The 18,921-nt window shown below is 16.5% G+C and overlaps 5 protein-coding genes across 5 annotated transcripts; 2 read left to right on the top strand and 3 right to left on the bottom strand.

Moving 5' to 3' along the window:
- Positions 1–635: 635 nt before the first annotated feature.
- Positions 636–4,829, bottom strand: PGAL8A_00052000 (AP-3 complex subunit delta, putative; the record flags this gene model as incomplete). Its single annotated transcript, XM_028674540.1, has 3 exons — positions 636–823; positions 910–1,141; positions 1,242–4,829. 3 exons carry the CDS (start codon positions 4,827–4,829, stop codon positions 636–638), a joined length of 4,008 nt encoding a protein of 1,335 aa, XP_028530882.1.
- An 805-nt stretch (positions 4,830–5,634) lies between these two features.
- PGAL8A_00052100 (conserved Plasmodium protein, unknown function) lies at positions 5,635–8,775 on the bottom strand (the record flags this gene model as incomplete). Its single annotated transcript, XM_028674541.1, has 1 exon — positions 5,635–8,775. The coding sequence occupies one exon, from the start codon at positions 8,773–8,775 to the stop codon at positions 5,635–5,637; it is 3,141 nt and encodes a 1,046-aa protein (XP_028530883.1).
- Positions 8,776–9,825: 1,050 nt separating this feature from the next.
- PGAL8A_00052200 (tyrosine--tRNA ligase, putative) lies at positions 9,826–11,344 on the bottom strand (the record flags this gene model as incomplete). The annotated part of the gene is made up of 3 exons (XM_028674542.1): positions 9,826–10,019; positions 10,132–10,839; positions 11,128–11,344. 3 exons carry the CDS (start codon positions 11,342–11,344, stop codon positions 9,826–9,828), a joined length of 1,119 nt encoding a protein of 372 aa, XP_028530884.1.
- Positions 11,345–12,072: 728 nt separating this feature from the next.
- Positions 12,073–13,628, top strand: PGAL8A_00052300 (proteasome subunit alpha type 5, putative; the record flags this gene model as incomplete). The annotated part of the gene is made up of 2 exons (XM_028674543.1): positions 12,073–12,162; positions 12,438–13,628. 2 exons carry the CDS (start codon positions 12,073–12,075, stop codon positions 13,626–13,628), a joined length of 1,281 nt encoding a protein of 426 aa, XP_028530885.1.
- A 408-nt stretch (positions 13,629–14,036) lies between these two features.
- Positions 14,037–18,112, top strand: DegP (serine protease DegP, putative; the record flags this gene model as incomplete). Its single annotated transcript, XM_028674545.1, has 5 exons — positions 14,037–15,867; positions 15,963–16,320; positions 16,401–16,487; positions 16,596–16,835; positions 16,927–18,112. 5 exons carry the CDS (start codon positions 14,037–14,039, stop codon positions 18,110–18,112), a joined length of 3,702 nt encoding a protein of 1,233 aa, XP_028530886.1.
- Positions 18,113–18,921: the final 809 nt, after the last annotated feature.

Genomic DNA, 18,921 nt, shown 5'->3' on the forward strand with positions numbered 1-18,921 from the left:
CTATATTGACCTTATAAGTGTTAACATCTTATATATTACATAATAAAAAATTTTTTAAATACTAGCTAAAAATATTTTTATTGCATCAATATGTCTATTATAATAATGAAAATATGAATATATTTTAAAATATACATTTTTATTTTTTGTTCTAATTTTTTCTAATAGTTTTATTAGTATTATGCAATAAAAATATGCATTAAATCTATTATCATTCAGTAAATTATTTCCTTACAAAAAAAATATATTTTTTTTTTACCTTTAATAAATAAAAAAAAAAAAAATTAAATTAAATAAAACATTAATAAATAATCTAAATAAATTTTTATAAAAAAAAAAAAAGGAACTATTAGAAATGTTTTGCTTAATATTTAGAATGATTCTAATAGTTTTATTCAAATTATTCAAAAGACATATATGAAAGCTAATAAAAATTTATAAAAAATCAAAATAAATAATCAGTCTGATATATTTATCTAAACATAAAAAAATTTGTGTAATTGAAGAAAAATTTAAACGTATTTAAAATATTTTTTTACTAAAATGTGCCTTAAAAATTTACTTTAAACATTTTTATAGATTTTTTTTTTTTTTATCCTACAAGATATTATATTTTAAATTAACTATGATTCATTTTAGTAATTAATTTTAATTCTTTGTAAAAATATTTTTTCCATATAAAACACAAAATAATTAAGTATCTGATTACATAAATCTTCTGAATCATTTAATATTTTTATTTTTATAGTAACATCATAAAAGCAAAAACCTTCTATTTCATTTTTTGGCTTGTGTAGGATGTTAACCAGAAGGATCATTTTATCTATAAATATTAATTTTTATAACAAAAAAAAAATCATGTATATATATTTAAAATAAAGAAATATGCATTTCGAATAAAATTCCCACCTTCTAAATTTTGTTTTTCTATGTAACTTTTTATACAAAAAATTATACGGAGCTCATCTAGATGTTCATTTTTTTGAAAATTAAGAAAAATATTCTTCATATTAAAAAAGTAAAAATTTAGATATTCAGATAAAAATAAAAAACAGTTGAAAATATATTTATTTATATTTAAATTTTTTTCTATCTTTATCTCATAAACCATGTTCCTAAATTTTCCATTTTTTTTATTTACCTAAAAAAAAAAAAAATTTTATCAAATATTAAAAAAAATTAAATTAAGATTTTTTTATGGGAATAATATATTTTTTTTTTTTTTTTTTTTTAAATTTTACATTTTTAAATTCATCTATTGATAAATGAAGTGGTTGAATATTTACATATGGAATATATAAATTTTTATTTTCATAATTTTGAAAATTATATGAATAATCATAACTTAATTTAATAAAGGATACATCCTTCTCATATTTTAGAGATATAAAATAATTCTTTTCAATAATTTCTTCACATTTTATTTTTTTAGAACATACATCATTTTCGTTATTTATGTTATAGTTATTATTTAATAATTCTTTTTGATTATTTTTATCAAAGTTCATTTCACAAAAATTATCTTCATAATCATCAATAAATTCAAAATTATTAGAATCCTCACTATTTATTACATCAAATTTTGCTATATTAGAAGAACTATACAAATTAAAATTATTTAATATAATTCCTTTGTTTAATAATTTTAAATATAAAAACAATAAACATTTTTCCTTATTAATTTGGAAATATAATTTAAAATGTTTATTTTTGTCAATCAAAAAAAATATGTTTTTGTCTTTCCATATTCTGACAAACTCTTTCTGTTTTTCTACTAATACAAGAAATTCATTTTCTAAAATATTTTTTTCTATATGTATATTTTCTTCTTTATTTAAATTTTTTTCATTATTATTATTAACATTTGTTATATTACTACCTAAATATACTTTTTCAAAAGTTTTTTTTTTTTTTTTTTCTTTTTTTTCTTCAGTATCATAAAAAAAGGAATCATCATATTTAAAAGGCTTTTCAAAATCAAAATTTTTATCAGATTCTTTTAATTCTAAAAAATTAGTAAAATAATTATAAAAATTAAAAGTATCTTTATTTTGTTTGTTATTTAAAAGAGATAAGATATTTTTTAACATAAAACATTTATCTAAGTTTGCGACATCATTTTTTTGATTTATTAAATAATTAATATGATACTCCAGTTTTTGAAAATAAAAATGTAAATCATCATTTTCCTTGAACTGATAAAAAAAAATAAAAATCTTAGTGATATTCCATAATATACTACTTGAGCTAAAATTAATAAAAAATAAGTATAATGAAAAGAAAAATATTTTTAAAAATTCTTTACTTTTGAATTCTTTTATTTTATCATATGTTTCTTCAACATAAATACTAATAAAATAAACAATAAACTCAAAAGAAGCAACATTTATGCAGTTCAAATCTTGATATATAAATTTTTTTTTGTTCTGGTTTATCTTATCATATAAATTTAATATTACAATAATGTATTCAAATATATCATATTTATTTAATTTTTCTAATTCTTTGAATTCTTTTTTAAAATTATATATATCGTTCATTATCATTATATCATAATTTTCATCATTAAAAACATTATTTATAATTCTATATTTTTCCATCTCCTTTTTTTCATACAATGAATCATTAATTTTATCATTCATATTATCATAAGTATTATCACATTTTATGCTTATAATATCCTTGTATATTTCATTTACTTTATTATCACCATTATTATTTTTTACCTTGTAATTTTCATAGCAATTTGAATTATTATAGATATCCAAATGATTGTTATCACTTATTTCATTAGTGTTTACTATTTCGAATGTTTTTTTATTTAAATATACATCATCAAAAGCATAATGATTTTTTTCTAAATTATTTTTTATAATTATTGTTCCATATGTTATTATAAAAATGCAACTCAGAAATATTGTAGTTATATGTGTTTCTTTAACTTCTTTATTTATTTGAAAAATTTGATTAAGTGTATCTAATTCCTTATTGTGATTATTTAGACATAATATATAAAATAATATAAAAACATATAAATTTATATTCTCCAAATTATGTAAATTATTTTTTCCATAGTTTAAAATGACATTTATATATTCATCGGAAAAATTATTTTCCACATTATTATATAAATACACAATAATATTATAAGCAATATTTTGAAAGTTTTTTTTATTTATTAAATAATATAAGATACTTAATAAATTTTTTCTAATAGATAAATCTTTCTGATAAAAATTTTTTAAAATATTGTGGGAAAAATCATTTAATAAATCATGATGTACAAAAGCATCATATAAATCAGTAATGAGAAAAACATATTCATATAATTTAGTTGTTATATAAACTATATTTTTATCTTCACTAAAAAAATATTTTAATAATTGTTTAAAACAATAATATAAAAATTTATCAAAATTATTAGAATAATTTTTATCATCTATATCATTAACTACTTTATTATTTTCTTTAATTATTTTATTTTCTGATGTGATAGCATTTTCTTGGTTTTTTTTTTTATCAATTTCAATAATACTATTGTTATTAATTGTACATTGTTTTTCTAATTCAACACCATTAGTTATATATTGATTAATATTTATATCAATATCGTAAATTTTTTTGTAATTAAAAAGAATAAATTCAAAACATGCAAAAACAACACTTTTTGCTCTATTTGTATAAAATATATGAATTATAATAGATAAAAACTTCTTATAAATTCTCATTTCATATTTTATTAATTTGTTAAGAAATTTAATTATTTTTATCAATTTCCAATTATCTATTAAACTTAATCTTTCGTTTAAAATATTATAAATAAAAGGAATAAAAGACAAAAATTTTTTTAAGTATTCAGAAACGGTGTGTACATTATTCACATTTTTTCCTTCTTCATTTTCTTCATCTTTTCTTTTTCCATTTATGTTTTTACATTTATCCTTATTATTCTTTTCATCATTTTTTTCTAATGTAGAAAATATTTCAGCTAATATATTAATAATTAAACAGCAAAGAAAAGTGTTATTTCTATATGTATAATCAATTTCATCATTTAAACTTTTTTCATAAGATGTACTTTGATTATTATAAAGAGAAACAAAATGTTTTTTTATAAAATCTAAAAATAAATGCAAAATATCTAAATTGCATATAACTAATTTATAAAAACAAATAATAGTTTTTTTTCTAATATACATGTAACTACTATTTAATAACAAGAATATATCATTATAAATATTATTACTCATAATATCTGTACATATATTACTTATACTATTTAAAATTAAAACTGTATTAAAAATTTTAAAATCTTTAGCCATATTTACACCATGCATAAATTGATTTTTATTTAGATCTACTTTATTAAATAAGTTGATATTATCTTTAATTATTGCATTACTAAAATTAGATATAGAATTTATAACATTGGATTTTTTACTATTTTCACTGTTTGCAATATTTTCTTTATATAATTCTTTTTTAAATAAATTAATTGATAAAAAAATAATATCTTCATTATCATTAATATTGTTCAAAAAAAAATAACCTCTTCTTTTTAAAATATATTTATTACAGGTTAAAAGTTCAATTACAGAAAAATTATACTCTTTATCAATTTTTTTACCAAACATTTGTAAATATAGCAATTTTAATAATATAAATGATTTTTCTTTATTTATAGAATTCAGAACAAATATTTTATCATTCTGTTTTTTTTTTTCTAGTTCCTTTAATTTATTTACACATATTTGATAATTTTTTTCTAAATTTTTCACACTGTCATCTCTTTTTATATCTTTTATTAGTTCAATAAACGAGCTATCCATGATAAATTACCCTACAACTTTTATAAGTATTAATATTATTTTATTTTTTAAAATAGAAATATATTTATGTATTTTAATTTATATATGTAAATATAGATATACTATTTTTATCATTCTATATATATATATTTTTTTTTTTTTATATTCATATGCTTCTATTAATAAAATCTACTATTTTCTGGAAAATAATTCACAAATATTTTCTTTCCTTTTTTTATTACTTTATTTTTATTCATTTTTTACATATATTTTTTTTTTTTTTTTAATTTTTTATACATTTTTTACATACATATATTTTTTTTTTTTTTTTAAATATATATTATATTTTTCTGTGTAATTAACTTTTATTTCTTTTAATAAAAAAGTTACATGAATACTACAGTTATCTTTTAATTAAAAAAAAAAAAAAATATATATATATATATTTTTAAAATAAAATATTAACATATTTTATTTTAAGAAAAATCTTATTTTCTTTTATATATAGTTATGGAAGCTTTTTAATTAAAAATACTTAACAAATTTGATTTTTAATATTATTTAAAGGAAAAAAAAAAAGAAAAGAAAAAAAAAGTAAGAATAATTACAAAAAACAATTAAAAAGAATAAAGGATTTTATATCATATATTAAGAACCAAAATTTTTATTAGTTTTAAATTTTGAAACTAAAAAAAAAAAAGAACAAAAATGTATTAATTTTTAAAAATGATATATATATATATTTATATATAAATTATACAAAAGTATTAATATATTAAAATAATATATATATATACAAATGTTTTAAAATATATTTTCTCTTTTTTTAGTTTTTAAAAATATGAAAATATATTTTATCTATTGTCTGATTTAAAAATGATAAGTAACTATTAAATCCGCTGTGCCCACCTCTCTTTGAATATGAAATATAAAAATCACCTTTATGATTATGAGAATTATGATAGTTTAAAAAATTCATTTTTTTATTTATTAATGTTAAATCTGTTTTTACAAAATAGTAATTTTTTATATCTATTTTTTTATAATTCAAATATTTTAAAAAGTATTTAATTGAATTATAATTTGGGCATATTACATCATATTTGTTTAAAAATAAAATAGTTCTATTTTTTAATGGAATATTATTCCTTTCATTTATGAAAATTAATTCATTTTTATGTTTTTTTTCATTTGTAAAAACTTCAGAATAATTTGGTGTTATATTAAAGTAAGGACAAAAAGAATATAAAAAGAATAAGTTATTTTTAATATTATTTATAAAATTTTTGAATTTTATTTTTTTATAGCTATTTATATGTTTTTTAAAATTTTTGTGTTTTCCTTTTATAAATACACACTTTTTATACATTCTCAGAAATGGGAAACTATTGGTATTTTTTCCCATTAACACACAACATGATTTTTTTTTTTTTTTTTTTTTCTTTTGGTATATTTCTATCGTGTTATTTCTTAAAAGAAGTGAATTACCATCCATATAACCAAAAACAAGCATTTCTGATTTGACATATGGATTATTAAAATTTGTTAAATTATTAAAAAAATCTAAAAAAGGATTTATAAAAATAATATTTTGAACAAATTTTTTTAAATGATTTAATATATAACCTCCAAATAATCCACTATTAGAATATAAATATAAGGAAATATTTTGTGTGTCGCTTATGTTTTTATATTTAATAAAATTAATACAATCAATTAAGTCATGAATCATTTTTATTTTTTCATAAGTTCTTGATATATTCTTATCCTTTTTCATTTGAATCCCTCCAGACCCTCTTAAATGTAAATAAATAATAACAAAATTATTCAAAAGATAAAAATAATATTCATCAGTGTAATTACATATATTTATCTCATTATAAAATGGATAAACATTAATAATTGCCTTACTAGAATTAGCAAAAAAAGGTAGATGACTTTTAAAAATACTGTAATAATTAGTAGTTATATTATTTTTATATCCTTTTTCATTACTCTCTTCAATTACATATTGATGGAAGTTTTTATAAACTTTATCCATACTATATATATTATTATTATTAATTTTTTTATAGATTAAGGTAATAGGAATTTTTTTATTATCTCTTGAATTTATAAATACATCGATTATATCGAATTCTTTATTTTTTTTAAAAATTTCTTCAAGTTCATTATCATAAAGAATATTTTTATTTTTAAAAAAAAACTCTTTATCTTTATATATATTTTTAGGTAATGCAATTAAGCATTTCCTTAAATTTATTACCAAATTAATATTATTTATAAATGTATTTGATATATAAAAATTTATAAAAGGATTCTCAAAAATATTATTAATACCACATATTATACTTCCCTTTTTAATAGGAAGGATAAACATTTTTAATTTTGCAATTAATCTATTTTCTTTTTCATTATTCTTTTTTTTTAAAATTTTAGATTTTACTGTTTTAGTATTATAATTATTGCCATTATTAATATTATTATTAATTAAATAAACGTGTTTTCTAAATAAATATAATACACATATATATGGTTTTAAAAAATATTTATATAAGTAAAGAATTAAACCATATTTAGTGAAATCAAAATCTTGTAAGGTGTAATTTTCTAATGTTATTATTTTTTTTAAAAAATTATCTATTTGCATTATTTCTCTTCTTAAAAAAACAATATACTTATGAGAATATAGGACATCTTTTTTTTTCTTTTTTTTTTCTAGAATATAATTTAAGTTATTATCATTCATAAAATATATATCTATATTGCTACCATTTTGGTATATAAAAATAATATAATGATAAAAATTCTCCATAAAACATTTCCCCCTTAAAAAGGAACATTTAAATTGAATAAAATTTATTTGATAATTATTACTTTTTTTATAATTTATATGAAGAAAAAATAATTTATTATGTAAATGACTTCCACTCAAAAGAAAAATTTTCTTCTTATCTTTACTTTTGTATAAATTCAAAAAATATTCTTTTTGTTTTTCTTCGAATATTAGCTTCTTATCATTAATAGAACAGTTCAAATAACATTTATCACATCTATATTTATTATTTAATTCAGTAGATAAAAAATCTATTTTATTTTTTAATGGTATAAATTCCATGTTTTGTATACCATCTTTTAAGTAGATACATTTTGATATCATAGAAAATTTTATTTTATACAAATTATTACCATTACCATTACAATTATAGTTATATTTATCATAACATTCGTCTATATTATTTTTTTCTATAATTCCATTATTTCTATTGTTATATATATTTTCTTTTTTCAGAAATCTTTTTTTTTGTAGCTCATTTTTTTCATCTTTTCTTTTCTTTTTTTTCAAATTATTTATTACTTCATTTTCGCTACAAATATTTTTCAAAATATAATTAGAATCAATATTATCAATATTTGAATCTTTAATAGGAACAGAATTTTTAAATATATAACAATAATTCAAATGGTTATCATTTCTTTCAATTATAAATGAAAAGAAATTATTTCTATGTATTTTAAAAAATTTTATATTGAAATTTATTGGAAATATAGCTATAATTTCTGATACTAAATTAGAAATAATCTTCTCATTTTTTAATTCATTAATTGATTTATTCTGATAAAAATCAAAATTATTAATATGTTTTCTTTTTACTTTTTTCCTACATATCATAACATAATCTTCACTCTTAACTTCAAAGTATATATATCTATTCATTAATATCAATTCATCTTCTATATTTTTTTCAAACCTTAAATAATTGTTCCTTAATATTAAATGAACATCTTTTTTAATTTTATTTCTATTTTCTTCAATTCCTAATTTATAATTATTAAGATATTTATTCAGTATATTTATTTCTTTAAAATATTTGTTAATTCTACTATATTCAAAAATATTTTTAATTTTTTCAATGTGATGATACGAATCTACTATACTCCCAAATATATAATTATAAATTTTCATTTCATAGTTTAAAAAATTTGAATTTAAAAAAAAAAAAAAAAAGAAAAATTTTATACATATTATGTAATTACATACTTATATTTCAAGTTATATAATTATCAAGTAATCTTTCAAAATATGTAATTTTATTAATTTTAATAATTTTAATAATTTTAATAATTTTAATAATTTTAATTATTAAAGGTATCAATTTTTTTATATATAAATAATATCATTAATTTTTTACATTTTAAAATAAGAATAGATATATATATATATATAATTTTAGTTTTATTTTTATTTATATTTATTTTTATTTTATTTTTTTTTCTATAAAAAATATAAACTTTAAAAAAAAAAAAAAAATATAACATAAATTTAATATTAAAATATTTATATGAAAGCTTGAATAAATATCTATTATACGATATAAAAAAAAAAAAAAAAAAAAATATTGTTAATAAAAAATTTATAGTGTAAATATATAAAGGAAATTAAATAAATAATGTGTAATATCTATATTATCCAAATTATATAACTAAAATTAATTTATAACAATAACAAATAACTAAATATCACTTATAAAATAATTAATAATGTAATAATATGAATGTATTTAAAATTTTAAATAACTATATATATATATAAATATATATATATATATATATATAAAATTAAAATTACTTCAAAGTAAAAAAATATAGATATTATATATATACAAACATACATACATAATAAACAATATTTACTTTTAAAATATAATCCATAAAAAATTAAAAAGAAATAAATAACAAAATTATTAAATATATAAAGAATACTTATAATTCTATTTTATAACAAAATTGAGAAAGTGTCCCATATGCTAATACATAAATATTATTATTTACAGAAAGAAAGATTTTTAATCTGAATATTTTCTATAACTATTTAAAATTTTTTTTTTTTTTTTTAATAAAAAGGGGGAAAAAAAAAAAAAAATGTTTATTAAAGAAATAACTTTAAAGTTACTATGAACCTTTATATAGAAAATTATATCATATTTTTAATTTGTTAGTGTAAATTTTTATAAAATTATTTTGTTACTTTATATTTTTTTATTTCACTTAATAATTTTTTTGCTTCTGCATTATTTTGAAAATGATCTCTCACAGGTTGCAATAATTTGTTAATATAGATGGCAACATTATCTTTTAAATCTAATGGATGAACTAATCCACTGATATAATCATTTTCTAATTCTTTAATATCATAATATATTTTATCACCTATTAGAAAAAAAAAAAAAAAAAAAATTAAAGTTTATTATTTTTTATATTTTTTTTTAAAAGTTTTCAAATAATTTATATAAAGATTGCTATAATTTATTTTTATCCAAACCTCCATTTTTTTCTTTTCTGACTAAATGAAATTTATTATAATATGGGTATATTATTGATTTAGCATAAGAAAAAATTGGATTATTTTCTATTATATTTGGTGGGCAATATGCTTTTTTAATTTTTCTATTAACATCTGCTTCTAAATCATCCATAAATATTGCAGAATTTTCATCTGATTTTGACATTTTTTCTTGTCCTTCTAATAAACCTGGTAACATTTCATGAGATAAAATTATTGGTTTTTTCTTCATTTTTTTAATATCACAATATTCTCTTGCTAACATATTTACCTTTCTTTGATCAATTCCTAATTGACATATATCAACATTTAAAAAAAATATATCAGCACATTGCATACATGGATATAATATTTGAGAACAATAATTATCTTCACCTTCACTTCTACCCATAATTTTTAAACATCTTTTAATTCTATTAATATTAAAACTTCTTGAAATATCAATTACTAATGACCAATAATCATTTGGTTTTTTGTTTATTTCATCACTCGCCCACAAAAATTCTACATTTTCCATATTCATACCACATGATTTCCATACTTCAATAAAATAATTTCCCATTTTTCTTATTTTTTTTAAATCTCCTGACATTTTATTATTTAATTGTGCAAACCAATCAGCTATCCAAAATATAAATTTGCAACCATTACTTGTTAATTTATTTACAATCAAACATTTTAATAAACCTATAAAAAAAAATAATAAAAAATAATAAAAAATAAAAAAAAATAAAAAATAATAAAAAATAAAAAAAAATAAAAATATTTTTATTGTTAAATCTCATAATGTAGAAATAAAAAATAATTTTATAAAATGAGCATATAAAAAAAATCTAAAAAAAATAAATTATTTATCTCATTATTTATGAGAAATATATATATATATTATTGTTATTTTTATGAAGATATTTAATTATTTTTACAATATTTTGTTTCATAAAGTAGTACTATATCTTATTTTTTATCTTTTTTTACCTTGAGCTATGTGCATACGACCAGATGGTTCAAACCCATCATAACATATTAATCTTCTTTTTAAAAGTAATTTTGTTTTTAATTCTTCTGGTTGAATACATTCACAAGAAATTGAAATTATTTCATTAAATCTTTTATCTATGTTTTCTATATTATCTATTTCTTCGTTTCTTTCTTCAACTTCATTCTCTTCTCTTTTTATAATATTTTTTTCCATTTTGTTAAAAAAATAATTACGTTTTTGAAGTATCTTTGAATTGAATAAATTTTTAGTTTTAAAAATTCTTAGCATCACAGTTTCAAAATTCAAATAATAATTTATATATTTTAAAAGAAAATAAAATTACATAAATGTATATATAAATTTTATAGTGTGTAAATTTTTTTTTTTTTTTTTTTTTTTATCCTTTTGTTCTTAATCCAGCATATATATAAAAACGAACGAATTAATAATATTCATGCGGATTATAAAAACAAAAAGAATTTTATTACAAAAAATTGCAAAATTAAAAAAAAATATATATATATATATATTTATGTACGTAAAGAATAATTTTGTAAAAAGGATAAAATAATAATATTTAAGCAAAAAGAATTTGATAACAAAATGTATAATAGCATAAATAAATATGATAAAATAAAATTTATTAAAAATAGAAAAAATTACAATCTATCATTATGAAAAAAAATATTTCATTTTATTCTTTTTAATTTAAAAAAAAAAAAAATAATAAAATATAAATATATTACATTTATATAAAATATACATATTTTTATTTTATTTTTTATATATAAAAATTAAGGATTTCAATATATTTTATTTTTGCATTCCAAGTAATATTTTAATTAAGGAGTTTTTTTTTTTTTTTTATCATATATAATTTTTGTTATTTTTTTTAAAAATAATACATGTTATGAATAATAGCAAAATTTACATTTTTTAAAATGAGTAATATTGAAGCAACTATTATTTGTATAGATAACAGTGATTATAATAGAAATGAAGATATTATACCAAATAGATTTTTATCACAGGTAATTAGTAAACATAAAATATATACATATATATATATAGGGAAAATTAAATTTCCATGAATATAAATAATATATAACATATTAGAATATTTGATAATAATGAACAAATAAATAATAATAAAAATATGTTTAAAAAAAAAAATGAAAAAAAAATATAATAAGGAATAATAATTATATAATTTATATTAAATAATTAATATATTATTGACATTACTTATATTTAATATTATTTATATATGTATATGATTATTTTATTTTATTTTTTAAATATGTAGATTGATTGTATAAATGTGTTATGTTGTAATAAAACAAGTATGCATTATAAAAACAATATCGGAATATTAATGATGGCAGGAGATAAAATAAAAGTAAAAGTTTCTTTAACAAATGATATAGGTCAGCTTTTATCATGTATTCATGATATAAAACTAGATGGAACATGTGATATTATAAGAAGTTTATTAATAGCACAATTGGCTTTAAAACACAGAGTTGATAAAAATTTAGAACAAAAAATTATTTTATTTATTGGTAGTCCTTTTGATGTAAATGAAAAACAACTAATTAATACAGGAAAACAATTAAAGAAAAATAATATTTCTGTAGATATAATTAGTTTTGGAAATACAAATAAAAATAGAGATAAATTAATGAAGTTATTTGAAAGTGTTAATAATAACGATAATTGTAGATTCATTGAATGCCCTGAAAATGAAACAAACTTAAGTAAATTTGTTTTGAATTCATTTTTAAATCATAATGATTTTAATATAGACAATATGCAAGATGAGCAACTAATAAGCGCTATGCAAATGTCACTAGAAGAAAATCAAAATTTGAATGAAAAAAATAATAATAATAATGATTTACCTACTATCGAAGAGATTGAAAATATGAAAGATATTGATAATGAATTAAAAGAAGCCTTAATATTATCATTAAAAGAATACACTGAAAAAAATAAGTCAGATAATACAAATAAAGAAGAATCGGATAATAATATTCATTATAATAAAAAAGAAGAAAACTTAACATTAGTTAATGAAAGTTATAAAAATAATTTTGATAATAATAATGAAAATAAATTAGAAGACTCAAAAGAAAAAAAAGAAAATGAAAGCTACGAAAAAGTATTTAAATTAGATAAAGATGAAAATATTGTAGAAAATTCAAAATATGTAATAAATGAAAATATTTATAATAATGATAAAAACATCTCAAAAGAAAATGATTTAACGAAGACTGATGAAATTGATAAAAATAATGCATCTTTAATACAAGATACTAATTATATTTCTGATATTTTAAGTAAAATTAACAATAATTCTAATGTATTTGATAAAAATGAATCAAAAGAAAATTCCTCAAATAACAAGAAAACAGAAACAAATGAACAATCAAATAATGAAGAAGATTTAGTTAAAAATGAAGAAAATAAAGATCTTTCAAATAATCAGAATAAATAATTTTTTTTTTTTTTTTTTTATAAAAGATCAATATATATATATATATATATGTGAATGTATTCATATATGAAGCATATGGTTGTATTTATATGAATATATATATTATATTTTTCTCTTTTTCTGTTTTTTTTTTCTTTTTTTTTTAAAAGTTAAACTTAATAAAATTAATATGCATATTTATATAAATATGCATTTTATAAAAATTTAATATCTTTTTAAATGCAAATTGGTGCATTAAAAAATAATAACTAACAATTAATTTCAAAAAAATAATATATGGATTAATTGATATTGTTATTTTAAATATAAAAATAATGTTAAGGATAGGCTAAGTATTTTTATTATATTATATTTTTCCTAATTATAAATCAATTTGAATCATACTTATTTTTTATAATAAAATAGAAAATGAAATTACATAATATTGTATTTTTATTTAAAGTGTTAATTGTAACATTTCTAAATTTTCAAAATGTTGATTATAATTTGAGTTACTTAGTTAATTATATAGAAAAAAATGAATGTGTAGGTAGAAAATTGCATGAGTTTTTTCAACCTCTTTTTTTAGATAATGCATTAGATATAGAAAAAGTGACATTCCCAACACTACAAGATGAAATTGAAAAACTAGAAGATTTAAAATTAAAAAATTATGATAATTTTATGAAACTTCATAGAAACAATGAAGAAGAAAATGTAGATGAGATAGAAGGAAATTTAGATGGATTAAAAAATTATAACGATGAAGAAAATAATTATGCATATGAAGATGATAATAATGATATAGAATATAGTAGAAATAATTTTAAAAGCATTAATAATATAACAAAAGATAATATTGATCAAATAGAAAATAATGAAAATGAAATAGAAAACTATGAAAATGAAATAGAAAACGATGAAGATAAAATGGAAAATAACGAAAATGAAATAGATAACTATGAGAATGAAGTAGAAAATAACGAAAATGAAATAGATAACTATGAGAATGAAGTAGAAAATAACGAAAATGAAATAGATAACTATGAGAATGCAGTAGAAAATAACGAAAATGAAATAGAAAACTATGAAGATGAAATAGAAAATAACAAAAATGAAATAGAAAATGATGAAGATGAAAAATATAACGATACAGAAGGAGATACAAACAATTCACTTTCTAATAACGGAGAAGAAGAAAATGAATTGAAAAATAATTTAAATGAAGTAAATGAATTATATAATAGAAAAGAAAAAACAGAATTAATTAATGAAGACGAAAAATTAAGAGAAAAAAAAAAGGAAATACCAGTTGTAACATATACAAAAAAAAACGATATAGAAAAAGGAGCATTAAATAATAATGGTGTAGACATATTAAATTTATTAAAAAATAAAATAAAAAATGATGAAAAATATAATAATAATAAATTGGTAAATAATAGTGAGAAACAAAATAATAATAAATTAATAAAAGATAGTAACATAAATAAAAAAAGAAATGAAACAAAAGAAAATACATTTACAAATGTGTTCAATAATAAAATAAAGAATGATGAATCTTATAGTATACATAAATTAGATCCAGGTTTAAATAAATTAGTTTTTTCTCATTTTAATAATCCTTTCTTTAGTAATAAAGGAAATAGTAACAAAGACACAATAGACAACCCCTTTGTTCTAAAAAAAGTTACGTTTCATCCTAATTTAGAATTAAAAACGAAAAAGAATGCAAACGTAAGAGAAATATTAAATTTAAAAGAAAATGAAAATAGTAATCATTTAGATGGAAATATTGATTTATTTTTAGGAGAAAAAAAAAATAATAGACCAAAATTAAAAAATAAAGGTAATACTATAAATCCAATAAAACAAATTATCTTCGATAATTCATTAATAAATGAAAAAAGAAATTATGAGGAAAATAAAAATCGTAATGGACAAATTTTCCAAAATAATACAAAAAATAAAGAAGAAAAATTAGGAAAACTGAAATTAATTAATGATCAATATGAAGCAAAAGATATTAAAAATGCATTTGTATCTAACTTTTTAAAATTCATTAAAAAAAAACTATTCCATGATAATTTAATATTTAAGAATAAAAACAATTTCAAAAAATTTGATGAAAAAGAAAATATATTAGAAGATGAACCAGATAAATATTACGTATCTATTAAGCAAGGTAATAATCCAATCTTTGATGATTCTAAAAAAAATAAAGAAAATAAATTTATAAGATTTTTAAGATTTTTTCCAAGTAAGAATATTTAAAAAAAAAAAAAAAAAAAAAAAAAAAAAAAAAAAAAATTATAATTAAAATTAAAATTTATGTATGATTTTATAAATTTTTAGACTATTTTAATCCTTATTCGACAACTAATGAAATAAAGGTTTTTAATAATAAAGGAAAAAGTGATATATTAAAAAATGATATTTCAAGAAATAATAACAAATTTAAAACTAATAATATTTCAAAAAATTCCATAATAAGTGAAAAACTTTTAGAAAATTTAAAGAAAATATTTGTGAGTAATGAGTTAAATTCTCAATTTAACGAAAAAGATAAAAACAACAACATTGATATAAAAGGACTAGAAGAAACGGATTCTCTGAATAAGATTTTTAAAGGAGTTGTTAAATTATATGTTGATGTTACTAGACCTAATATAGAAATGTTATGGCAAAATAATTCACCTAAACATTTGACTGGGTATATAATAAAATTATTTGATTTATATTTATATATTTAATACATTATTTTAATATATTTTGTATTTTTTTTATTTATAGTTCTGGGTTTGTTATTGAAGGAGGTTTAATATTAACAAACGCTCATAACATTTCTTACAGCACCAGAATTTTAATAAGAAAACACGGGTATAAAAATTAATTTAATTTTAAAAATAAATAATCAATAAAAAGAATAAAAAAAAAATAAAATAAAATAAAATAAAAATTATATATATTTATGAATTATAATATTAGGAACCCAAAAAAATATGAATCTGAAGTTATATATGTAGCACATGAGGCTGACATAGCTATTTTAGTTGTACAAGATAAGCGTTTTTATAAAGATATAAAACCACTTGAACTTGGTTCTCTTCCTTCTTTGAGAGATGACGTAATAACAGTTGGATATCCGTCAGGTGGAGACAAATTGAGTATATCAAAAGGAATTATTAGTAGATTAGATGTACAATATTATAAACATTCAAATTACAAGTAAAAATGAAAATTCTTATTTTAATTGTAAAATTATAAGAATATAATTAATATTAATCTTTTTATATTAATTTTTTTTTTTTTTTTTAAGGTTATTATTAACTCAAATAGATGCACCAATGAATCCAGGAAATAGTGGAGGTCCAGCTTTAGTAAAAGGAAAGGTGGTTGGTATTTGTTTTCAGTCATACAAAATGGGAAACAGTATTTCTTATATTATACCAACTACTATAATTAAACATTTTCTTTTAGATATATATAAAACAAATCATTATAACGGCTATGCATTTTTAGGAGTAAAATTCGAACCATTAGAAAACCCTCATATTCGTGAAACATTAGGTTTAAATAATCTAGAAAAAAAAAAAGCTATTAAGGAGAATATAGGAATATTAGTAACTGAAGTAGATGAAAACCAAATGAAATATAAAAAGTCTGATATTGATTATTGCAATTATATCAAAAAAAATGAAAAAGATAATATAGATATAAAAATGACTATGAAAAAACAAAAATTAAGTGAAAAAATAATAAATTATTCTAATAAGGAAGATAAATGTTATGGGTTAAAAATAAATGATGTAATTTTAAGTGTAGATGGTAAAAATATAAATAATGATGGAACTACAAAATTAAGGAATGATGAATCTGTTGGATTTCAATACCTTTTTAATGATAAATTTATTGATGATTTATGTGTAGTAAAAGTAGTAAGAAATAAAGAAATAAAAAGTGTAGTTGTTAAATTATCAAAAATTAATTACTTAATCTCTCAACATAATTGGGATATACGGAATAAATATTTTATTTATGGTGGTTTAGTTTTCACAACATTATCTAAAAATTTATATACAGAAAATGAAACTGATAATCCTGAAATTAATAGATTAATACAGTATAATTTTTTTAAAAAAAATGAAGGTGATGAAATAGTAATATTAAAGAATATATTACCATCTAAATTAACTATTGGATATTATTATAGTGATTGCATTGTTCTAAAAGTTAAAAATATTGAAGTAAGAAATTTAAAACATTTAGTTGATATAGTTGAAGATAAAAATATAAATAAATTAGAAAATAAGAATATCGGAGGTAGTTCTTATGTTAAATATGAAAATATAGAACATGTTCAACCAGATAAAAATTTAATTGATTTTTATATTTTAACACCTAATGGAGAAGTTCCTCTTGTTTTAAATAAAGAAGATGTTAAAAAAAATCAGAAGGAAATTTTTACACTTTATAATATTATTAATGATAGATTTTTATATTAGTTTTCCTATTTTTATGTTTTATAAATAAGTATATCTTTTTTTTTTTTTTTTTTTTGTTTCTCTTTTTTTTGCCATTTTTTATTGCTTTAAAATAATGAAAAATATTATATATAAAATTAATTTATTATTATTATTATTATTTTTTTTTTTTTTTTTTTAAAGGTTTTAATTATTCACATATATTATTAGAATTAACTTTTTTTTTCTTTTTATTTAACAAGATATTAGTATTCTTAGATTTTAAATAATTTATATATATTTTTTAAATCAAGACTTATTGTCACATTACTTATTTGAAGAAAAAATTCTACATTTTTAAAAAAAAAATGTTTACAATAAATAGGAACATATATATATTTATAAATATGTAAACATATTTTTTTTTTTTATTAAATTTATATAATTTACTTATAAACTTTCAATTTAAAAAAAAATAAAAAAAAAAAAGATAATATTTATTTTTTTTATATTTTTAAACGAAATTATTAATTTTTTTAAAAATTATCTACAAATATGCATTAACTTAGATTCATATAAATATTTTTCTTGGAGGGAATTTTTTTTTTTTTTTATGTAATAAATTTTTAATATAATAAAAAAAAATATATAAAATTTCATTAATTTTAAAAAAACGTTTAAAATATTTATTTTTAATTTTTTTTTTTATAACATATTTTAAAATTGTTATTATTGCTAATGTATTTTTATTTTTTTAATATAATTTTAAAATGAAAACATAATTGAGAAAATACCTTTTAAATTAATAAATACAGGAAAAAAAAAAAAAAAAAAAAAAAAAAAAAAAAATA

Source organism: Plasmodium gallinaceum, assembly GCF_900005855.1.
Source record: "Plasmodium gallinaceum strain 8A genome assembly, contig: PGAL8A_v1_32, whole genome shotgun sequence".
Classification (NCBI taxonomy): Eukaryota; Apicomplexa; class Aconoidasida; order Haemosporida; family Plasmodiidae; genus Plasmodium; species Plasmodium gallinaceum.